The 25,686-nt window shown below is 45.0% G+C and overlaps 1 protein-coding gene across 4 annotated transcripts in view; it reads right to left on the bottom strand.

The window, feature by feature from the left end:
* LOC126267398 (thymidylate kinase) overlaps window positions 1-25,686 on the bottom strand; it is a 73,429-nt gene that overhangs the window by 26,946 nt on the left and 20,797 nt on the right. For all 4 annotated transcript variants that reach the window (XM_049972605.1, XM_049972604.1, XM_049972602.1 and 1 more), the window contains exon 3: window positions 11,052-11,160. In XM_049972605.1, the coding sequence (XP_049828562.1) occupies window positions 11,052-11,160 (109 nt within the window). The remainder of the gene's footprint in view (window positions 1-11,051; window positions 11,161-25,686) is intronic.

Raw genomic sequence — 25,686 nt, 5'->3', positions numbered from 1 at the left:
TCAGGACTGAAGACAACAACAACAACAACACAATAGACACTTGAACTTTCCCTTTCGCAGGCACATGATCTACTGACAGCTACCCAAGCACGACTCATGACCCATCCTCACAGCTTTACTTCTGCCAGTACCTTGTCTCCTACATTCCAAACTTCACAGAAGCTCTCCTGCATACCTTGGAGAACCAGCACTCCTGGAAGAAAGAATAAAGCGGAGGCATGGCTTAGCCACAGCCTGGGGGGATGTTTCCAGAATGAAATTTTTACTGTACAGCGGAGTGTGCACTGATATGAAACTTCCTGTGTGCCGGTCTGAGGCTCGAACTCGGGACCTTTGCCTTTCAGGGGCTAGTGCTCTATAGACTGAGCTACCCAAGCATGATTCATGACTCATCCTCACTGCTTTAATTCTGCCAGTAGCCAACTCCTACATTCCAAACTACACAGAAGCTCTCCTGCATACTTTGCAGAACTAGCTCATCAGTAGAGCACTTGCCTGCAAAAGGCTAAGGTCCAGAGTTCATGTCTCAGTCCGGCACACAGTTTTAATCGGACAGGAACTTTTATATCAGCACACATTCTGCTACACAGTGAAAATTTATTTCTGTAAACATCCCCAGGGCTGAGGTTAAGCCATGTCTATGCTATATCCTTCCTTCCAGGATTGTTACCGTATTTACTCGAATCTAAGCCGCACCTGAAAAATGAGACTCAAAATTCAAGGGGAGAGAAAAGTTTTAGGCCGCATCTCCAAATCGAAACAAAGTTGGCCCATTGTAAAATGAGACACAAATTAGGTCGAATGAACGACGATACAGCTATAGTAGTTTGGTTCAAGTCGTAAGCTTAGCAGTTAAGCTTTACCGCGTCAGGCGCTCCGTCCGTATTTATACGGATACCCTTCCTTTTTCACGTGCTTCGTCTGGTTTGAATTGATTGCTTATTTTTCTTTGATCTGATAAGTGCCGTTCTCTTTGTTATAGGTGTTTATGTCACTCTAAGCTGAAAATGCATTACTTTACAGTGTCATGCATTGTTTGTCCATTCTGATTATGAGTGTTTACGGTCTGTCGATGCTCGCAGCATGGCTTGCTTTTGTGCACGCAACCGCCGCTTACAATTTTTAAAAAAAGGAAGAGAGGAATCGTCTCATTAGCGAAACAATGGCAAGAGACTGCTATTTGTTGTTACTTAGGCTACACTGCTGCTTTCTTTGATAATGATCAACAAGTACCAAATAATAGACTGTGTATGATAGAAGATGTTCTGAACATTAGTTTAGCGAAAATATTTCTCTGTTTGAAAATCTTTGCAGACGCCTCTTTGGTACATTACGTTCTGCACAGAAATTAGAGTCATCTTAGATTTAAAAATCTAGTCAATTGTAGTGCTTCATTTCTGACCATATCACTATTAGGCATATGAATAATACAAATATAAACATGACATGATACGAATATTCTTCCGCGTTTTCTGTTGTCTCACTCTAGTTTCATAGTTTATTATGCAGACAGGCTTTAAATGAGATAGGCAAGCACGAAAGAATACATGGCAAAATGTTTATACTCGTATTATTCTTATGGTGAAGAGAATATCGCAATTCATAAAAGTTGCTATTAGCAACCATCTCTTCTCACAGTTAAGAAAAAAATCAGAACGTACAGTTGGCCATATTGACAAACATCCCAAACAGTATTACCAGTCGGATTTATAGTAAATTGAAATGCTGCTACATTCGAAGATGAATAATACGGAATTTGTATTTTCTTCGTTGGATAATGTATGAAAATGCAGTGGTCGAAACTCGGGGTGGAGAAAAAAGATTGTCTTCCACTTTTTTTTTTTTTTAATTTACTTACTGACACAGAGGTTTTGGCGCCAGTATTTATCTTTGTGCCTGCAAAGCATGCCTGTGTAGCACTACATATATTCGATGGCAGAAGTAAGTTGTGGCGGCACCTATCAACATTTTTCAGAACTTCCGATTACTTTGCACTCGATTCTAAGCCACAGGCTATTTTTTGGATTACAAAAACTGGAAAAAAAGTGCGGCTTAGATTCGAGTAAATATGGTAGTTCTGTAAGGTGTGCAGGAGAGCTTCTGTGAAATTTAGAATGTAGGAGACAATATACTGGCGGAATTAAAGCTGTGAGGATGGGTAGCAAGTTGTGCTTTGGCGCAAAAGGCGAAGGTCTCGAGTTCCAGTCACGGTCCAGCACACAGTTTAAATCTGCCAGGAAGTTTCAATCCCAGGACTGGCTGTCTTAACCTCTGTAAATTTCAGATGGAAAAGCATGGCCAGTCATACAGTATGCCTCTTATGCCATCTTCTACGGACTCACAAACTTCACTGAGACACTTCAGGAAGTTCAGTTAAATTTGTGTGTGTGTGGTGTGTGTGTGTGTGTGTGTGTGTGTGTGTGTGTGTGTGTGTGTGTGTCAGCTACCCTTGTTTGGGTGCCTATTGACAATTCTGTATTTTAACTGTTCACTGAATCATTAATTTTATGCCTTAAATTATTAATTTGGACTAACATTATCAAAAGGTTGATGTTATCATACAATGATATGTACGAGGTGTCTCACCTAACTCTGCCTCTTCAAATACCTCTGGAACAACAATCGATATTCAAAAACGGTTTTCACCAGCATGAACGTATGACAGGGGCTTGTTGTTGTTGTCTTCAGTCCTGAGACTGGTTTGATGCAGCTCTCCATGCTACTCTATCTCCCAGTACCTACTGCAACCTACATCCTTCTGAATCTGCTTAGTGTACTCATCTCTTGGTCTCCCTCTACGATTTTTACCCTCCACGCTGCCCTCCAATGCTAAATTTGTGATCCCTTGATGCCTCAAAACATGTCCTACCAACCGATCCCTTCTTCTAGTCTAGTTGTGCCACAGACTTCTCTTCTCCCCAATCCTATTCAATACCTCCTCATTAGTTACGTGCTCTATCCACCTTATCTTCAGTATTCTTCTGTAGCACCACATTTCGAAAGCTTCTATTCTCTTCTTGTCCAAACTAGTTATCGTCCATGTTTCACTTCCATACATGGCTACACTCCAAACAAATACTTTCAGAAACGACTTCCTGATACATAAATCTATATTCGATGTTAACAAATTTCTCTTCTTCAGAAACGCTTTCCTTGCCATTGCCAGTCTACATTTTATATCCTCTCTACTTCGACCATCATCAGTTATTTTACTTCCTAAATAGCAAAACTCCTTTACTACTTTAAGTGTCTCATTTCCTAATCTAATTCCCTCAGCATCACCCGATTTAATTTGACTACATTCCATTATCCTCGTTTTGCTTTTGTTAATGTTCATCTTATATCCTGCTTTCAAGACACTGTCCATTCCGTTCAACTGCTCTTCCAAGTCCTTTGCCGTCTCTGACAGAATTACAATGTCATCGGCGAACCTCAAAGTTTTTACTTCGTCTCCATGAATTTTAATACCTACTCCAAATTTTTCTTTTGTTTCCTTTACTGCTTGCTCAATATACAGATTGAATAGAGGCTACAACCCTGTCTCACTCCTTTCCCAACCACTGCTTCCCTTTCATGCCCCTCGACTCTTATGACTGCCATCTGGTTTCTGTACAAATTATAAATAGCCTTTCGCTCCCTGTATTTTACCCCTGCCACCTTTAGAATTTGAAAAAGAGTATTCCAGTCAACATTATCAAAAGCTTTCTCTAAGTCTACAAATGCTACAAACGTAGGTTTGCCTTTTCTTAATCTTTCTTCTAAGATAAGTCGTAAGGTCAGTATTGCCTCACGTGTTCCAACATTTCGACGGAATCCAAACTGATCCTCCCCGAGGTCTGCATCTACCAGTTTTTCCATTCGTCTGTAAAGAATTCGCGTTAGTATTTTGCAGCCGTGGCTTATTAAACTGATAGTTCGGTAATTTTCACATCTGTGAGCACCTGCTTTCTTTGGGATTGGAATTATTATATTCTTCTTGAAGTCTGAGGGTATTTCGCCTGTCACATACACCTTGCTCACCAGCTGGTAGAGTTTTGTCAGGACTGGTTCTCCCAAGGCCGTCAGTAGTTCTAATGGAATGTTGTCTACTCCGGGGGCCTTGTTTCGACTCAGGTCTTTCAGTGCTCTGTCAAACTCTTCACGCAGTATCGTATCTCCCATTTCGTCTTCATCTACATCCTCTTCCATTTCCATAATATTGTCCTCAAGTACATCGCCCTTGTATAAACCTTCTATATACTCCTTCCACCTTTCTGCCTTCCCTTCTTTGCTTAGAACTGGGCTGCCATCTGAGCTCTTGATATTCATACACGTGGTTCTCTTCTCTCCAAAAGGTCTCTTTAATTTTCCTGTAGGCAGTATCTATCTTACCCCTAGTGAGATAAGCTTCTACATCCTTACATTTGTCCTCTAGCCATCCCTGTTTAGCCATTTTGCACTTCCTCTCGATCTCATTTTTGAGACGTTTGTATTCCTTTTTGCCTGCTTCATTTACTGCATTTTTATATTTTCTCCTTTCATCAATTAAATTCAATATTTCTTCTGTTACCCTAGGATTTGTAGCAGCCCTCGTCTTTGTACCTACTTTATCCTCTGCTGCCTTCACTACTACATCCCTCAGAGCTACCCATTCTTCTTCTACTGTATTTCTTTACCCTATTCCTGTCAATTGTTCCCTTATGCTCTCCCTGAAACTCTGTACAACCTCTGGTTCTTTCAGTTTATCCAGGTCCCATCTCCTTAATTTCCCACATTTTTGCAGTTTCTTCAGTTTTAATCTACAGGTCATAACCAATAGATTGTGGTCAGAGTCCACATCTGCCCCTGGAAATGTCTTACAACTTAAAACCTGGTTCCTTAATCTCTGTCTTACCATTATATAATCTATCTGATACCTTTTAGTATCTCCAGGGTTCTTCCACATATACAACCTTCTTTCATGATTCTTAAACCAAGTGTTAGCTATGATTAAGTTGTGCTCTGTGCAAAATTCTACTAGGCGGCTTCCTCTTTCATTTCTTAGCCCCAATCCATATTCACCTACTATGTTTCCTTCTCTCCCTTTTCCTACACTCGAATTCCAGTCACCCATTACTATTAAATTTTCGTCTCCCTTCACTATCTGAATAATTTCTTTTATTTCATCGTACATTTCTTCAATTTCTTCATCATCTGCAGAGCTAGTTGGCATATAAACTTGTACTACTGTAGTAGGTGTAGGCTTCGTATCTATTTTGGCCACAACAATGCGTTCACTATGCTGTTTGTAGTAGCTTACCCACATTCCTATTTTCCTATTCATTATTAAACCTACTCCTGCATTACCCCTATTTGATTTTGTGTTTATAACCCTGTAGTCACCTGACCAGAAGTCTTGTTCCTCCTGCCACCGAACTTCACTAATTCCCACTATATCTAACTTTAACCTATCCATTTCCCTTTTTAAATTTTCTAACCTACCTGCCCGATTAAGGGATCTGACATTCCACACTCCGATCCGTAGAACGCCAGTTTTCTTTCTCCTGATAACTACATCCTCCTGAGTAGTCCCCGCCCGGAGACCCGAATGGGGGACTATTTTACCTCCGGAATATTTTACCCAAGAGGATGCCATCATCATTTAATCATACAGTAAAGCTGCATGTCCTCGGGAAAAATTACGGCTGTAGTTTCCCCTTGCTTTCAGCCGTTCGCAGTACCAGCACAGCAAGGCCGTTTTGGTTAATGTTGCAAGGCCAGATCAGTCAATCATCCAGACTGTTGCCCCTGCAACTACTGAAAAGGCTGCTGCCCCTCTTCAGGAACCACACGTTTGTCTGGCCTCTCAACAGATACCCCTCCGTTGTGGTTGCACCTACGGTACGGCCATCTGTATCGCTGAGGCACGCAAGCCTCCCCACCAACGGCAAGGTCCATGGTTCATGGGGGGGGGGGGGGGGGGGGGACAGGGAAACTAAATACTATGCGAAATTTTAAAATGTAAACAAATACTATTTTCAACACAAACTTGTATATTTTTAAATGGAAACTGCCTATTATTTCATATGCAATCAATAGCACGAAAAATCACAAATATAATGGTGTTGGTTACATCACAATACGTCAATTGCATCTCGAGAAATTGCGAAGCGATGCTGACACTTCAAATAAATGGGTGTCAGAGGCTCATGCAATGGGAAGGTAAGCACAATCCACAAAAATAAACAAGTAACACGGCCAATGCAAAGTTACATTTTTCAAATTGTAAATGTACGCTTATTCTAGCGAAATGACAACTAGATTTACAATTGGAGCTAACACACTTGAATTCACTTTGCTTAACACACTTACTAGTGCCCTGTCACCCACAGAAACTGTAATGTTGTGAATTACATCCAGTATAGAAAATACACCCACATCAAAACTGTGTCACATCAACATATGTTCGAAGTGCCCTCTGTTTGCATCAATACACATTTACAGACAGGTAATGAGAGAGAGTTGCACAGATTGTAGAGTTGCTACAGATATTGCTGCACATGCCGCAGTAATACGATGTTGCATATCCTGTACTGTCACTGGGGGTTCTTGATACATTCAGTCTCTCACTGCGCCCAGAGGAAGATGCATGCATAGCACTGTAGTTTCAGTTCTCTGAAACTGCAGACGTGTGTGCAAGTTGCGCTTGCACGAGTGTGTGTGTGTGTGTGTGTGTGTGTGTGTGTGTGTGTGTGTGTGTGTGTGCGCGCGCGCGCGTATATGTGTCTACTGCTGACAAAGGCCTTAATGGCCGAAAGCTATGATAGTGTGAATCTTTTTATTGTGCCTATCGTGACTCAGCATCTCCACTACATGGTGACTAGCAACTTTCCTTCTCTCGTATTGTTACATTCCATCCTGGATTTTCCATTGTTGGCCTTACAATACAGTTAGCAATGACACCACACCAAACATTGACACACCCACTGTCGTTAATGAGCAACTTGGCGAAGCCAGTGGGGATTTTGCATGGACCAGTAGTGCATGTTCCACAGATTCACATTACCATGATTTGTAAATGAAGCCTCGTATGTAAACAACGTACTGCTTAGAAATAATGGATTATCTTGCAACTGCTGAAGTGCAAAACCACAGAATGCACTGTGAGATTCGTAGTCATTCCTGTACAGTTCTTGGTGCAGCGAGATATGCAACTGATGAAATCGATGCCGATGCAAGATTCTGCACACATTACTGCGGCTTATTCCTACACCTCGTGCAATTTCTTGTAAACCCACCTGAGGATTGTGCGCTACAGCAACGAGAACAGCAATTTCGTTTCCACTGCCAGTTGCTGGTGTTGTACATCGAAGTTTTGTGGGAGCCCAGCTTCCTGTTTCCGTGAATGTCTTGCAGATGTTGCCAATGGTTCAACGTGACTGACACCGCCAATCTGGGTAGCGTTCAGCATACAGTGTCACAGCTGCAGTTTCATTTCTGTGTCATTCACCATAAATTAAAATAATACCTAGTTTTTCTTCATTACTGAAGGCCGGCATATCGGCTGGATGACAGCAAATGTAACAAGCCCCAAGAAAACAGGTTTTAATGTTGCAACATATATGAATTATGTTACAGTAAGAGAGCAGTTCAGCAGATGAGATTGGGAGACACTTGTACACTGACGATAGAGTGTGCCGTGGTGATATTGGTATGTTTACGGCAGGATACAGGCACCAGTGCTGCCAACCCCTGCTCTGAACACAGTACCACATGCGATGCATTATGTCAGAAATTTTGACGCTGTTGCTATCCTTAACAAGCCACATATTTCCGAACTTATGAAGTTTAGAAATGTGAAACCAAGTGTGTTACCACTAATTGCACCTCTAGTTGTCATTTCACAACAATAAACATTATGCACAGGACATCCATCATTCTGATACTGCATTATTTGACACATTATAAGCGGTGGACCAGTTCAAGTAAGGTACAGCTCAAAAAGGGGCTAAACTATCCCCCTTTAGGAGTGCCATCAATGAAATATGGGCCAATGACATGCTGTCATACAATACCACACCATACAGTAACACTCCACAGACGTCAGTCACATCACAGGTGCGCGCTTGAGTCTTAGGATGTGTGCTAGCTGTGCGCTTCATTTATTTCAAGTGTCACCTTCGCTTAGAAATTATTTGGAATGTAAATGACGTACTGCGATGCAACCAATGCCATTATTTTTGTGATTCTTCATGTTACTGATTGCATACGAAATAACAGGGGGGGGCGTCCATTTAAAAACACATCAGTTTTTGTTGAAAATAGTATTTGTTTACGTTTTAAAATTTCGCACAGTATTTGGTTTCCCAAGCCCCTGCCGTACGTTCATGCTGGTGAAAACTGTTTTTGAATATCTATTGTTGTTCCAGAGATATTTGTGGTGGCAGAGTTGTGTGAGACACCCTGTATATGCAGACAAGCAACAAACGAAAATTTTTACCTAGGCTGGGATTCAAACCTGGGTCTCCTGCACACTAAGCATATGTGCTAGGCAGATTTGCTGACCACTATGCCACCCTGGACAGTGGCTTTGCACAACTGCATGGACTACCCTAGCACGCCTCCATCCTCAATCCAAAGTCGCACTCACACCTCAGCCTTTTTGGCATTCCGTCCTAAACTTGAACAGCACTTCAGTCCACATACATTCATCACTGATGTTTGAAACTTGAAAAAGTCTCTAGAACCAGATAGTTTCACTTAACTGAAAGCCCCTATGCTTGAGTTTCAGGCAGGATCCCCAGTTTTGTTCGCTGCAGAGGTGCTATTCCAACACAGTTGGAGAGCCTCTGCAACATCTACCTGCCTAGTGAGCAGGGAACTTCAGTTCAAATCCCCGCCTTGGTACAAATTCCTATTCATCATTTTAGTCTGCATATATATGTCACCGATGTTTGAGACTTGAAAAGGTCTCTGGAGCCAGATAGTTTCATATACCATACAATACTTAATGATAAATATCAGACTTGTTTACTAAATCTATGAACTATTTTCTGCAAAAAAAAGGGGGGGGGGGGGGGTTGACACACTTGTGTCATCACTTGACTGTGTGACATGTCTGAAGGGATTAACAAAGTTGCATACTTTGAAAGGTTGTATTAAGATCTCTCACACTATCTGAAGAACCAACGATAAACCTGAAACACAGAGGCAGCATTAACTATAGCAGCATTTCCACTTCACATATTTTGCTGTTACTGGTATACTTTTGGATGAAAAGCACATCATATTGCTCATCTTGGTACACATTTATCTGAAGAATGCTCCGAGAGGTTTGGGGGACAGTAGGGAAACAGACCACCTCTCACTCCCTTCCACTACTGTTTCCTATAGTTTTCCACAGTCCGTGTTACTGGCTGTGCAAAAAATACTTCGCTATAAGTTTTGTATTGTGTTTCATTGTCCACCATGTACAGTTTCCCATTTTCTTTAATTTTTTTCTTGTTGACAGCACTGGTGCAAAAGAGGAAAATATAATGTAATTTGCATGTAGCCATCACATACCTATTGTAAGTAAGTAACAGATAAGAAAATCCTACAACATTGATGTTTTAAATGAATATAATGAAAAGTGTAACATGAAAAAAATGCATTCAGTAGTTGCATACACAGTATCACTATTGATGACCTATTTACGCAGCAGTTACGGATACCACAGACACGAAAATGAGGAATTTGACCAACATTATTCCAAAGTATCAGTAGGCTGAAAATGTGAAATGCTTACACATATTTGCATCACTCAAACCTCATCAAGTCAGTCAGATACAATGTTAATCTAACTACATTCACAAAAAAACAGTGTGCAGTATTCTGTTCCAGACTGTGTCACAATGCACACCTAACTTGCTGCCTCATTTCTGTTAAGCACATCCTTCTCAGCAAAGTGGTTCAATGTACCCTCTTCCCTGCATGAAAAATAATTTGCAGGATGTATTCTTAATTGGCCTCTATCTTCTGAGCTCATAAATATTATATAAATGTCAAAAAATAACTCACTTTATATGAAAAGAATAGGTTATAATGTAATTGGATAGATTAAAAAAATCTCCTCTCTAACCTCTATAGCTATGCCCATTCATCCTAACTGGTAACTTCACATGTATACTGATGCAGAGCATGTTCTACACTCCATATTAGTTTTCTATACCCCCCCCCCCCCCCCATTCCACCTCTACCACATACAATACACTTAGCTTTCCATTCTTATTAACTAATGCATGATGTTTTGGCAGTAATATCTGTCTTGCATATTATCCTATCTTCTATCCTTAAGCTCTCAGGTTTTCAAATCTCATCTGTTGCAGTCCCAACAATCTGTCTTTCCTTGTCATCCCAATCAGTAAGCCCCTTTACCCAGAGCTAGGGGTAACTTTTCCAAACTCTCTCCATCTCCTACACCTCATCACATCTTTTCCTTCATCCCTCTTCCTTCCCCTTCAACAGTTCTGATAGAAGAAGGAGCCAAGAGCTTTGAAAGCTTGCAAATTTAAATACCTTTATATGCACATTTTCCTGCCACCACTTAGTGACCAGATTTTTTATCTATCCAATTACATTGTATTTTTAAGTATTAATTATTATTATTATTATTATTATTATTATTATTATTATTATTATTATTGAAAAGGACAGATTGTTACTCACCATATACAGGAGACGCTGAGTCGCAGACAGGTACAATGGAAAGACCGCTATACAATTTAGCTTTTGGCCAGAAAGTATTTTTTTGAAGTGGAAAACACACTATCATTGAAACAAAGCATAACTCAGGCACACATACTCACAAGACCACTGTCTCTGCGTGGCCACGGTGGCCAGAGACTGTGGTTGTGTGTGTGTGTTATGCTTGTGAGAATGTGTGTCTTTTTTCTACTTCAAAATGCCTTTTGGTGAAAGCTAAACTGTACAGCAGTCTTTTCATTGTGTCTGTCAGACACTACGTCCTCTCTATATGGAGAATGCCAATATCTCCTTTTCATAATATTGTTGTTATTCCATCGTGGACTTTCCATTGCTTAAAAGTAACTCACTCATTTTCCCATATATTTGCAGCAAATGTAAGGTGTATGGTCCTGTCTGGGAGTTCTTCCTCCTTTTTCAGGTATGAGTCAATCACTTTACCAATGGCGGTCGACCGATCTACGGGCAGACAAAATGATATCTCATTATATTTACAGATTACACAAGTGACATATTCTGACCTTTCTTCTTTTTCTTTTTCTTCCTTTCAAACTGTTTTTGAGTGTGTCTAAAAAAATATTCATTTATAAATACAACTGAATTGTGCAGCTGGTTCAATAAAGAAATTAATACAAAAATGCTGTGATAAAAAAATTTATGCTTTGTATCCAGTAAACTATCAGCTACAATATCCTGCTCCCCTCCCTTTTACACACACACACACACACACACACACACACACACACACACACACACACACACAACTTTGCTTTTGCAAGATTAGCAGAGGAACCTCTTTCAGCCTGGAGTGGGATGATAATATTGGCTGGGAGATACACGTAATATGATGGATCACTGTCTCTCTTTTGTCAGTAGAGGTTGTTTACAGTCCCATTATAAGCATAAATGAGCAATTAAAATTTTCCATTGACTGAGAGATTTTCACTCTGCAGCGGAGTGTGCGCAGATATGAAACTTCCTGGCAGATTAAAACTGTGCCCAACCGAGACTCGAACTCGGGACCTTTGCCTTTCGCAGGCAAGTGCTCTACCATCTGAGCTACTGAAGCACGACTCACGCCCGGTACTCACAGCTTTACTTCTGCCAGTATCTCGTCTCCTACCTTCCAAACTTTACAGAAGCTCTTCTGCACGTGTGCCGAGTCAATGCTTATGCTATTTGGTGAGTGGTCTCCTTTACCCCTAATTTACTTACATTCTACCACAACTTTCCTACATATGTATACTGTTGTTACCTTGTTTAGTGTTTTTATCAGCTGTCTTGGAAAACAACTGCTGTGAAGTATAGAACACAGACAAAAAGGATATTGGGAATGGGATGGAATGAAGGGAAAATAAAATAAAATAAACTGGGGTTTAATGTCCCATTGATGATGCACTAGTCAAACCAAGTTCAGCAAGAATGGTATAGGGAATTGGCTGGGGTCTTCTAAAATGAACTATCTTGGAAATCACCTTCAGGGACCTTGTGAAACCAAGTCAAAGTGAATACCTGGACTTGGATTTGAGTGATGCTTCTCCTGAATATAAATACACTGCATTAAGCATTTGCACAATCTAACTCTGTGATGCAAACACACACACACACACACACACACACACACACACACACACACACACACACAGAGAGAGAGAGAGAGAGAGAGAGAGAGAGAGATGGCAGTTTTACGTAATTTCTGGCTTTTTATGTATGCTCACCATTCTGTTGTTGTTGTTGTTGGGATGTTTAAGGGGGACTAAACAGCTAAGGTCATCAGTCCCCCATTCCAAAAAACCGGCGAAACAAAATTTACGGAACAGGTAAAACCCCAAGGGGGGAGGAGACGCCCCTCCCCCCAGTCACTGAAAGAACACCAATGTGTCAGCGAACACTAGAGACAAGAAGAGTACAGACGAACCCTGGACAGAAAGAAACGGAAGAAAATAAGAGGGTCGGAGACTGGTTGACTGACCATGGGTACAAAAATTGGGAAAGAGTCAACCATCTGAATACACACATTAAAATCTGCAACCAATGAGACACTCGAGGACAAGATACACAGAAAGGAAAAGGGACAGGTCCCCCCTAAATGGAACCATAAAAAGGACTACCACGGATAAAATTTAAAACGTCGTCAGCCATGGAGGCATCGTTGCATAAAACCAAAGGCAACGTGCCCGGGAGATTAAAAGTCTGCCGGAGGATGCGCAGGCGGGGACACTCCAACAAAATGTGGGCGACTGTCAACCGGGACCCACACTGACACAGGGGGGGATCCTCCTGACGCAAAAGATGTCCGTGCGTCAGGTAGGTATGGCCGATGCGGAGCCGACACAGGATGACAGAGTCCCTGCGAGAAGCCCACAGGGAGGACTGCCACACATCGGTCGTCTCCTTGACAGCCCGCAGTTTATTCGGAGAAGTCAGGCTACGCCACTCGTCACGCCACATCTGAAGCACCTTACGGCGCAACGCCAGCTGCAAATCACGAGCCGGGAGGCCGATCGCCAAAGTGGGGGCGTCGACCGCCCCTTTGGCCAGCCTGTCGACACGTTCATTCCCCGGGATGCCAACGTGACCTGGCGTCCAAACAAAGACCACCGAACGACCAGAGCGGGTAATGGCAAAAACAGACTCCTGAATAAAGGATACCAGAGGAGAAGAGGTATAGCAGCGGTCAATAGCCTGGAGGCTGCTCAGGGAGTCACTGCAGATGACGATGGACGTACCTGAGCAGGAACGCATATGCTCAAGAGCGCGCAATATGGCCACCAGCTCTGCAGTAAAAATACTGCAGCCAGCCGGCAAGGAGCGCTGTTCAACATGGGCAGCGTGAGCAAAAGCGTGAGCAAAAGCGTGAGCCAAAGCGTGAGCCAAAGCGTGAGCCAAAGCGTAGGCAGGACGACCATCCACCAGGGAACCATCAGTGTAGACAGGCTCACAGCCTGAAAATGAGGCGACGAGCGCAAGAAAACAGTGACGGAGGGCCACATGCGGAACCGAGTCCTTGGGTTCCCGTGCCAAGTCCAGGCGGATGGACGGACGGGTCATACACCAGGGAGGCGTGGGTGCACAGGCCCGGAAGGGCGGCAGAAGAGGGAACGACCCCAGTTCCGACAGCAGGGACTGGACACGGACAGCAATGGACAGCCCAGACCTAGGTCGCCGGTTGGGCAGAGGGAGGACCCTGGCAGGGAAAAGCAGGCGATGATTGGGATGGCCCGGTGAGCAATGCATGTGGACAGCATAGTCGGCGAGCAGTCGGTGGCGGCAAATCCGCAGCGGGGGAACCCCGGCCTCCACCAGCAGACTATCCACGGGGCTCGTACGGAAAGCACCAGTTGCAAGCCGAACCCCACAGTGGTATATGGGGTCCAACAACGTCAACACTGAGGGCGATGCAGACCCATAGGCCAGGCTCCCATAATCAAGCCTGGACTGCACAAGGGCTCTGTACAATCGCAACAGCGTGCTGCGATCTGCACGCCAAGACGCATGGCTCAGGCAGCGGAGGGCGTTGAGGTGCTGCCAGCACTTTTGCTTCAGCTGAGTAATATGAGGAACCCATGTGAGCCGGGCATCAAAGACGAGTCCTAAGAAGCGGCTAGTGTCCACCACTTCAAGTAGGTGACCGTCGAGGTAAAGTTCCGGATGAGGGTGGACCGTCCGACGCCTGCAGAAGTGCATAACTCGAGTCTTGGCCGCAGAGAACTGAAATCCATGAGTCAGAGCCCATGATGCCGCCTTGCGAACGGCTGCTTGCAGCCTGCGTTCGGCGACTCACGTAGTCGTTGAGCTAAATGAGATGCAGAAGTCGTCGGCATACAAAGAAGGAGACACCGACGACCCCACAGCTGCAGCCAGACCATTAATGGCCACTAGAAATAAGGAAACGCTCAATACCGAGCCCTGCGGGACCCCATTTTCCTGTATATAAGAGGAACTAGAGGCGGCACGGACTTGCACCCGGAAAGAGCGGCGCAATAAAAAGTTTTGAAGAAAAGCTGGAAGCTGACCACGAAGACCCCACTCGCGCAACATAGCAAGGATGTGATGCCTCCATGTTGTGTCATATGCCTTCCGCAGATCAAAAAATACAGCAACGAGATGCTGACGGCGGATAGCAGATTCCAGCCGCACCAAATTGTCCGCAGCAGACCGGCCCTGTCGGAAGCCACCCTGGGATGGAGCGAGGAGACCGCGCGACTCAAGGACCCAACACACACGCCGCCCCACCATACGTTCGAGCAATTTGCACAAAACGTTGGTTAGTGTAATGGGACGATAGCCGTCCACCGCCAGAGGGTCCGCACCGGGCTTCAAGATGGGAACGATAACACCCTCTCGCCATTGCGACGGGAACACGCCCTCGCTCCAAATGCGGTTAAAGATGGTGAGGATGTGTCTCTGGCAGTCCCTGGAGAGATGCTTCAGCATCTGCGCGTGGATGCAGTCCGGTCCTGGCGCTGTATCAGGGCAATTGGCGAGGGCAGCGAGGAATTCCCTCTCGCTGAAAGGAGCATTGTATTTTTCAGAACGACGTGTGTGGAACGATAACGGCGTCCGCTCGGCGCGCTCCTTTAGAGAGCGAAAGGCAGGAGGGTAAGTTGCAGTCGCAGAGCTCGTAGCAAAGTGCGTAGCAAGGTGGTCAGCAATGGTGGCGGCGTCCGTGCAGACAGCGCCGTCCAGGGAGATTCCAGGGACACCCATAGGGGTCTGGTATCCATAAATCCGCCGGATGCGGGACCACACGAGCGACGGGGAGACACGGGAGCCCAAGGATGAAATGTACCTCTCCCAGCATTCCTGCTTACGCCGTGCAATAAGACGACGGGCCGAGGTACGGAGCTTCTTAAAGGCGATGAGGGTCTCCAGAGACGGGTGCCGCTTATGACGCTGGAGAGCCCGCCTACGGTCGCGAATAGCCTCAGCAATCTCCGGCGACCACCAGGGGACAGACTTCCTCCGAGGGAGTCCAGAAGAGCGAGGGATGGCAGTCTCGGCCGCAGAAATAATTGACGAGGTCAAGACACGGACCACCTCGTCAATGTCACCCTGTGGGAGAGAAGCAATGGTGGCAGCGGAAGTAAAAGCCGGCCAGTCAGCCCTGTTGAGAGCCCAGCGGGGCAGGCGCCCAGAAGAATGACACTGGGGCAGTGACAAATAGATGGAAAAATGGTCACTACCACACAGATCAGGATGAACTCTCCAGTGAAGGGATGGGACAAGTCCGGGGCTGCAAAGAGAGAGATCGATGGCCGAGAACGAGCCATGGGCCACACTGAAATGCGTGGGAGCACCGGTGTTCAAAAGGCTAAGGTCGAGCTGAGCCAACACATGCTCCACAGCGCGACCACGGTCATCGGAGACAGTCCCACCCCATAGAGGGTTGTGGGCATTGAAATCGCCCAGAAGCAGCAATGGCGGCGGGAGTTGAGCCAGCAGCGCAGCCAAGACATGTCGGGGGAGTTGCCCATACGGAGGAACGTAAACAGAGCAAACAGTAATAGCCGGCGAGAGCTCAATCCTGACAGCGACTGCCTCTAAAGGCGTCAGAAGGGGTACTGGTGAGCTACAGACAGAGTGGTGAACAAAGAGGCAAACTCCACCTGAAGCTCGTTGACAGTCAGCACGGTTCTTATAGTATCCCCGATAACCGCGAAGGGCAGGTGTCCGCATTGCTGGAAACCAAGTTTCCTGAAGAGCAATGCACAGAACAGGGGAAACACTCAAAAGCATCCAGAGCTCAGGCAGGTGGCGGAAATAACCGCCGCAATTCCACTGGAGAATGGAAGCAGGAAGGGACTGGGAGGGCGTTAACTCCACTAAGAGGCAGACGGCGCCGCAGAGTCAACGGCCGCCACCGAGCGAGAGTCAGCTGTGTCCATAGGAGAGGTCCCCGAGGGTTCCGTGAGGGCGAGATCCGCGGCAGAGGCGAGGATCTCCACCGCATCCCCAGAGCCAGAGCTATTGACAGCAGGCGGTACTGAAACTGCCGGAGCATCCTTCTTCTTGGACACGTTCCAGTCCTTCTTCTCGCGTCTGTCCTTTGGCTTAGAGGGCTGGGAGAGTTTCTCTGAAGGAGCGTCGGAGGCTGACGACGACGCAGGAGCCCTACGACCAGCAGGTGGATGAACCTTCAGCCACTGGCTGACATCCGGCGGGGTAGCAGAAGAAACGGAAGAAGGGAGGGCCCCGAGGGACCCCTTCCGCGAGAGAGGAGCCGGCAGAGACGACGCCGGCGGAGACAACGCCGGCAGAGAAGGGGGAGGGGGAGGGGGAGGGATCGAGCCCCCTGGTTTTGGAGCAGATGTCACTCCTGAAGCATGTGCGGGGGGAGTGACAGAAGGGGGTTTGCCCCCAACTGCTAAGGGGGCAACAGAGGAAGGCTTGCCCCCAGACACAAGGGGGGCAGACAGAGATGGACGGCCCCGAGGGCCAACTGAAGGCGGCACAGAGGAGGCGACAACTGCCGCCCGCGAGGGCGACGATAACGTAGCTGCAGCATAAGAAGTTTGAAGAGGGACAGGATGCAACCATTCAAATTTCAGTTTTGCCTCGCGATAAGTAAGCCGGTCCAGGGTCTTAAATTCCATAATCTTCCGCTCCTTATGAAGAACGGGGCAGTCCGGCGAGCATGGAGAGTGGTGTTCCCCACAGTTGACACAGACAGGCGGAGGCGCACATGGAGAATCGGGATGAGAGGGGCGTCCGCAATCTCGACATGTGGCACTGGATGGGCAACGGGAGGACATATGCCCAAACTTCCAGCACTGGAAGCACCGCATCGGGGGAGGGACGTATGGCTTGACGTCACAACGGTAAACCATTACCTTGACCTTCTCAGGCAATACAGCACCCTGGAAGGCCAAGATAAAGGCACCGGTGGCCACCCTGTTGGTCTTGGGTCCTCTGTGCACACGACGGACAAAATGCACACCACGTCGTTCCAAGTCAGCTCTCAGCTCGTCATCGGACTGTAACAAGAGGTCGCGATGGTAAATAATCCCCTGGACCATATTTAAGCTACTGTGGGGAGTGACGGTAACAGGGACGTCTCCCAGCTTATCACACAAGAGCAACACCCGTGACTGGGCTGGGGAGGCCGTCTTGAGGAGGATGGACCCATTCCTCATTTTAGACAAACCCGCCACTTCCCCAAACTTATCCTCCAGGTGTTCCACAAAAAACATAGGCTTTGTCGAAAGAAAGGAGTCACCATCAGTCCTGCTGCAGACAAGGTATTGTGGTACATAAGGCTCCTGCTTGGCACTAGATCTGCGTCCCTCCCATGGCGCAGCCAACGAGGGGAACAACTGAGGATCATATTGTGCAGCATCGAATTCAATTTTGCCTCGCTTAGAGACGCTGGTGGCAGTGCGACCACCAGCTTGGTGAGATTTATTGCGCTTCATTGCGCCACATCCGCCCAGATGCCACCTACTCCGAACGAGGGCTCTCCCCAAGGGCGCTACCCAGCCAAAGCAACGGGTACCTGGCCGATATCCCATTGCCCGGAGTCCCCGTGCCCCAGACAAGATGGGCACATACTCCTTGGCATGCATGGGGAGGAAACAGCTCTGGCATCTGTAGTGCGATCCCTGCGTGGTCAGGGGGCTACCACCAAGAGGGTACATGACGACCCCACCACAACGGACTGGCTACCGTGCTGGATTTTAGGTGTTGAAAGGGTCCACAGTTGCCGTGGGCACTAAGAAGGGGATTGCGCACAAGACGAGGAGGCAACCCAGAAGACATGGGGTGTAAATCCCTCCACACGACAATAGATAGCATGCAATATGGAGGTGCACGATGGACCAATAGAAAAACACCACGTAAGGCGTCCTTCCCCAAATGGCACGCACTAACAACGGAAATTTTGAAAATGGCAGGTCAAACCCAAGTGGGGACCATCACATAAGGCCGAAACTTTGAAGACTCCTTTTAGTCGCCTCTTACGACAGGCAGGAATACCGCGGGCCTATTCGTACCCCCGAACCCGCAGGGGGGGCTCACCATTCTGAATAAATGCTAACCGACATGTCTTGATAGTAAAGGGTACCTATCACATTCTGTGATACAAAGCTATACCTACTGCAGGTTGCTTTAGTAACTGAGCTATTCCCTTAGTGGAAGCTCTTCAGTTTTGTAAGTGGGATTAATTAAATCGTGCAATAAGTTCCATAAACCCCATCATGAAGCCTTCAGGGATGTGGAAAGAATCAAATTATACATTAACAGGTAGAAGCAGCCATTGCAGGATGCTTCTGTACAGTATATTAACAACACATTTTGACTTGTGCTAAATCTAATCACACTGATAATTAAAGAAATACCTTCTGGATTACTTTATAAACTTGTAGATTTATATTATGAGGAAAATGGGAGGTCTGAAAGAAGCCAATGCCCCTTGTGCTATAACATCTAGCAGTTATAAGTAATTTTGGTTTTTTGAAATTGCATAACATTAGGCTTTGTAACAATGATGGTTAAACTGTTTGCTACAAACCATTTGTACACTCATTTTATTATTCTCGTAAATGGACCTGCTATGAATGTGCTTGAGCCCTTTATTAGTATACTAGAGTCACCAGCAAAACATCATAGTTTTTAAAGAGGCCTCCAATGTCTCAGGTAAATCATTTAAATAGATCGGGACATTAGAAAGCACTAGAAAATTCTTTAAGTGTGGATGTATACCAAAAATGACAGGTTTATTTGTGGAGAAAGGGAAACAAAATTAGTTTTTGTTTCATTTTCTGGTCTAGAAATGTTCACACTTCTCTTTCTGTCTACAACTTGTCAGCTCACTATCACTCTACTATGAAATCATAATTGCTTTCCACTCTATAGTGGCAACACATGCAGTTGGTAATTATAATTAGTGGGATTTAGCAAAATATCACGAACAACTCAAGAAACCAGTTGAGGCTTGCTGATTCGCCTGAGGACCATCAACAGTGGAACACTGAGTACAGACAAAAGACAACAACATGAAAAATGGACAGTGGAGAAATCCTTCAATGTTGCCAGGCCGGACACCAGGTCCCTCCTCCCTGAAACAGGCACATATGGCCAGAAGCGTCCAGGTTGATGATTGGCAGGTGAACTGTTTGCACGGTGGGTATCCTTACGTTGAAACACACTGTAAGGTGTCAGGATATGGGAGTATTTGGCATCACGCCAGAACATGGTGACATGGGTTTCATTGCAGAGGCTGCGTGGAGTCCTCTACCTCCATGTGGTCAACAGAAATCACTGTTGGTATTCTGGAGTGCAAGTTACACCCGTGTGGTTGTCAAACTAGCTGTCTAGGACAGAGTGACCCACCTACATTGGCAATGTCAGTAAGTTCTTGGACAGTGTTGTGTGGTGTGAAGATGCTCTGAAATCTCACGGCATCAACTGTCATAAGGCACCAACTGTACAAGGTAATCACTGCAGTCATGTCCACATCTCTATTGCCCCATAAAAGTGTGCCCACACTACTGTGTTATAGTATATCACCCAGCATGCCGGGTCCACGGTTCACGGGGCCAGGAGATGGTGGAAAGTTTGCGGGTTGTCACCCATGGAGGACCTCCACTGGACTACAATCACGGACAGGGCAACCTCCAAGGTGCTTGGAGTGGCTTGCAGGAGATAAATCTTCATGCAGGCACAAAGGGCACTGAAGCACGTGGCTTGTGGTTTGTCCTTGTTCACAATCACAGGACGTATCTACTGTTATGAAGATCACGAAGTTATAATGAGCACTGCTGTAGTGATAGTGAATCCCACCTCTTAACATTTGATGCTTAAATGTCTGAACCATGTGCTCTGCCTTGTTGATGGAGAATGGATGAAATGGCAGACTAAAAATGTGTTTTACGCCATCTGAGGCTCATAATTATTTAGAAACTTGCCATGAACTGGGGCAAATTGTCTGACATGATAGTTCAAAGAAGCCCTTCAATGGTGAGAATCTGGACAAGCATGTAAATTCTGGCATCTGTTGTGGCAGATGCCATGCTGACCACATATGGGTAACTTTCACGATTATGAACCAACACAGCTCAGACAGAAGCCTGCAGAGTCCAAATGGATGCTGTCCCAGGAGCGATAGGGGTGGGCAACGGAGTGCGCCAGGGCTGAAAGATCGGGGTAGACAAGTCTGATGCAGGGCGCAAGCAGAGCAGCTATGGACCATGGCTTTGACGTCCTTGTTTAACCCTGACAGTAATTGTGTCATCAAACTACTGCTTTCATCTACGAAATGCCACAGTGCTGTGATGGAGCAGTTGAAAAACTTGAGGCTGCAGGGCACTTGGTATGATGACATGGTGAGTGTCTGCCTCAGTGTCAACCAAGAGGACGCTTGTGATGACCGACAGACAGTGGTGGACACAGTTCCAGAGCCAGACTGGTGTTCTTTGAAAAAAGAAAAAAAAAAGTGGGTCATACACAGAGCAAATAGAGTATGACTGACAGCAAGATTGGATCACGGCATGTGTGAGCAGCAAAATGTGTAGCTGTAATGGGGAACCCATCGAAGGTTTGTCAGGGTTCCCCATCAATGTGGAGACGGAGGATTTCCTACTGGCCAAAGGCCAGGCATTGTCCCCATAGGTACGAAAAACAGAGCATCCACATCAGCATCTTGCACTCTGAGCTTGTACCTCATGGTATAAGTGTAGGAGCTGAAGAAAGATGCACAACAATAGAGCCGTTGTGCGGTCCATTTTGGAAGACTGGCGCACCGCCAAAGAACATCACCATTGGTTTGTGACCTTTAATTAATGAGGACTTAGTTCCAAAAAGGTAAACATGGACCTTCTTAATTGCAAAGACAACTGATAAAGCTTTGTTTTGTATATGCATGTAGTTCTTTCGAGCAATTGTCAGTGTCTGACACATAGGTGGTCAGTTGCTCAGTACTGCCATTGTCACAAAGCGGCAACATTGCACCAGTGCCATATGAAGAGGCATATGTGGCCAGCATCAGTGGATGTAATGACAAAAAGGGCGTGAGGCATGATGAAGAACACAGCATATTCTTCCACTGAGTGAAAGCACCCTCACACACAGCCATCCACCAGTACTGAATGCCTTCTTCTGCACCTCATTTAGCAAATGTATGATACAGGCCACTTGTGGAAGGAACATGGAATAATAGTTTGCCTTAACAAAAAGAAAAACAAAAACAAAACAAAAAAAACTTGCGGCTCCTGTATGTTTTAGGCACGATGGGGTAGTGTGTCGACAGCTGTGCTACTGCAGTCAATGGTCTGGGTCCCTTCTTTGCTGAGCGAGTGCCCGACGTATTCCACTTTTCCACTTGAGCCTGAAAAAACTGGCATTTATCCAAGCAGCACTCTAACTCTGCATCATGTAATGTAGTAAAGAGTGTGCAAAGTTTCTGCAATTGCTCATGATGTGTAGCACTCGTGACAATTAAGGCGTGGAGATAGGTAGTGCAAGTGGGTATAAACATGGTTAACTGTTCCAAGTACCTCTACCTCTGGACGACTGTTGTACAGAGAGACATCACAAAAGCAAGCACTTGTATTTACATAAGCCGAAGGGAGTGTTGATAACCATAACATTTTACAGCTCCTTATCCAACAGGATCTGCAAATGTGCGTTGGCAACGTCTACCGTATTTACTCGAATCTAGGCTGCACTTGAATCTAAGCCACACCTGAAAAATGAGACTCGAAATAAAGGAAAAAAAATTTTCCCGAATCTAAGCCGCACCTGAAATTCGAGACTTGAAATTCAAGGGGAGAGAAAAATTTTAGGCTGCACCTCCAAATAGGAAGCATCTTTGCTGTAATGACTTCCATCCCAATTCCCGTATCATATCTGCCACACTCTCTCCCCTATTACGTGATAATACAAAACGAGCTGCCCTTTTTTGCACCCTTTCGATGTCCTCCGTCAATCCCACCTGGTAAGGATCCCACACCGCGCAGCAATATTCTAACAGAGGATGAACGAATGCAGTGTAAGCTGTCTCTTTAGTGGACTTGTTGCATCTTCTAAGTGTCCTGCCAATGAAACGCAACCTTTGACTCCCCTTCCCCACAATATTATCTATGTGGTCTTTCCAACTGAAGTTGTTCTTAATTTTAACTCCCAGGTACTTAGTTGAATTGACAGCCTTGAGAATTGTACTATTTATCGAGTAATCAAATTCGAACAGATTTCTTTTGGAACTCATGTGGATCACCTCACACTTTTCGTTATTTAGCGTCAACTGCCACCTACCACATCATACAGCAATCTTTTCTAAATCGCTTTGCAACTGATACTGGTCTTCGGATGACCTTACTATACGGTAAATTACAGCGTCATCTGGGAACAACCTAAGAACTGCTCAGATTGTCACCCAGGTCATTTATATAGAGCAGGAACAGCAGAGGTCCCAGGACGCTTCCCTGGGGAACACCTGATATCACTTCAGTTTTACTTGATGATTTGCCGTCTATTACTACAAACTGCGACCTTCCCGACAGGAAATCACGAAACCAGTCGCACAACTGAGACGATACCCCATAGGCCCGCAGCTTGATTAGAAGTCGCTTGTGAGGAACGGTGTCAGAAGCTTTCCGGAAATCTAGAAATACGGAATCAACTTGAGATCCCCTGTCGATAGCGGCCATTACTTCGTGCGAATAAAGAGCTAGCTGCGTTGCACAAGAGCGATGTTTTCTGAAACCATGCTGATTACGTATCAATAGATCGTTTCCTTCGAGGTGATTCATAATGTTTGAATACAGTATATGCTCCAAAACCCTACTGCAAACCGACGTCAATGATATAGGTCTGTAGTTAGATGGATTACTCCTACTAACCTTTTTAAACACTGGTGCGACCTGCGCAATTTTCCAATCTGTAGGTACAAATCTATCGGTGAGCGAGCGGTCGTATATGAGTGCTAAGTAGGGAGCTATTGTATCAGCGTAATCTGCGAGGAACCTAATCAGTATACAATCTGGACCAGAAGACTTGCCCGTATCAAGCGATTTGAGTTGCTTCGCAACCCCTAAGGTATCTACTTCTAAGAAACTCATGCTAGCGGCTGTTCGTGTTTCAAATTCTGGAATATTCCATTCATCTTCCTTGGTGAAGGAATTTCGGAAAACTGCGTTCCATAACTCCGCTTTAGCGGTACAGTTGTCGGGAACACTACCATCGGCACTGCACAGCGAAGGTATTGACTGCGTCTTGCCGCTTGTGTACTTTACATACGACCAGAATTTCTTCGGATTTTCTACCAAATTTCGAGACAATGTTTCGTTGTGGAACCTATTAAAGACAACCCGCATTGAATCCGTGCCAAATTTCGCGCGTCTGTAAATTTTAGCCAATCTTTGGGATTTCGCGTTCTTCTGAACTTCGCATGCTTTTTCCGTTGCCTCTGCAACAGCGTTCGCGTCTGTTTTGTGTACCACGAGGGATCCATTCCATCTCTTACCAATTTATGAGGTATGAATCTCTCAATTTATACGGGTACCTTTCCTTTTTCACGTGCTTCATGTGGTTTGAATAGATTGCTTATTTTTCTATGATCTGATAAGTGCCGTTTTCTTTGTTATAGGTGTTTACGTCACTAACCTGAAAATGCATTATTGTACTGGCTCATGCATTGTTTGTCGCATTCTGATACTGTGTGTTTACGAACTATCGCCGCTCGCAGCATGGCTTGCTTTTGGGCGCGCTACCGCCACTTACAATATAAAAAAAAAAAAGAGGAATTGTCTCATTAGTGAAACAATGGCAAGAGATTGCTATTTGTTGTTACTTACACTGCTGCTTTCTTTGATAATAATCAACAAGAACCAAATAACAGACTGCATATGATAGAAGACGTTCTGAATGAGAGTTTAGCTAAAAATTTTCTCCATTTGAAAATCCTTGCAGATGCCTCTTCTGTACATTACATTCTGCACAGAAATAAGAGTAATCTTAGATTTAAAAATTTAGTCATTTGCCGTGCTTCATGTCTGACTGTATCACTATTAGGCATAAGAATATAAACATGACATGATATGTATATTCTTCTGAGTTTGCTGTTGTTTCACACTGGTTTCGTAGTTTATTAGGCAGACAGGATTTAAATGAAATAACAGCAGACACGAAAGAATATGTGGCAAAATGTTTATATTCATATTATTCTTATGGTGAAGAGAATACTGCATGTGATCCACAATTCATAAAAGTTCCTATTAGCAACCATCTCTTCTCACAGGTAAGAAAAAATTCAGAATGTAGAGTTGGCCATATTGACAAACATCCCAAACAGTATTGCCAGTCGGATTTTCGTCGTACATTGGAATGCTGCTACATTCGAAGATGAACAATACGGACTTTGTATTTACTTCGTTGGATAATGTATGAAAATGCAGTGGTCAAAACTCAAAGCAGAGAAAAAAAGCTCATCTTCCACCTTTTTTTTAATTTATTTACTGACACAGAGGTTTTGGCACCAGTATTTATCTTTGTGCCTGCAAAGAATGCCTGTGTATCACTATGTATATTCGATGGCAGAAGTTAGTTGTGGCGGCACCTACCAAAATTTTTCACAACTTCCGCTTACTTTGCACTCGATTCTAAGCCGCAGGCGGTTTTTTGGATTACACAAACGGGAAAAAATGGTGCAGCTTAGATTCAAGTAAATACTGTATTTTACAAAAATATTCCTCTCTGACAAGCTCTGCAAGGAGGTCTTCTGGACATAGTACAGGTTAGCTCTCTACTTGTACATGGATATTGACAGTTGACTTAAAGTCTATGCACAGGCAGAGGGAGCCATTGTGTTTCTTTACCACTACTAATGAGGAAGCAAAGATGGCAGACAGTGAAGTGCAACGTATTGAGAACACTCTTATTAAGATTAGAAAAGTGGCAGAAGAAGGATACATGAAGAAAGAAATGAAGAACGAATTACTAGAGGCAGTGAGTGAAATAAAAAAAGGCTTAGACTCTTTGAAAAATGAAACA

Source organism: Schistocerca gregaria, chromosome 4, assembly GCF_023897955.1.
Source record: "Schistocerca gregaria isolate iqSchGreg1 chromosome 4, iqSchGreg1.2, whole genome shotgun sequence".
NCBI classification, from domain to species: Eukaryota; Metazoa; Arthropoda; class Insecta; order Orthoptera; family Acrididae; genus Schistocerca; species Schistocerca gregaria.
Note: the sequence above shows the minus strand (reverse complement) of the source record. Positions and strands in the feature narration are given on the sequence as shown.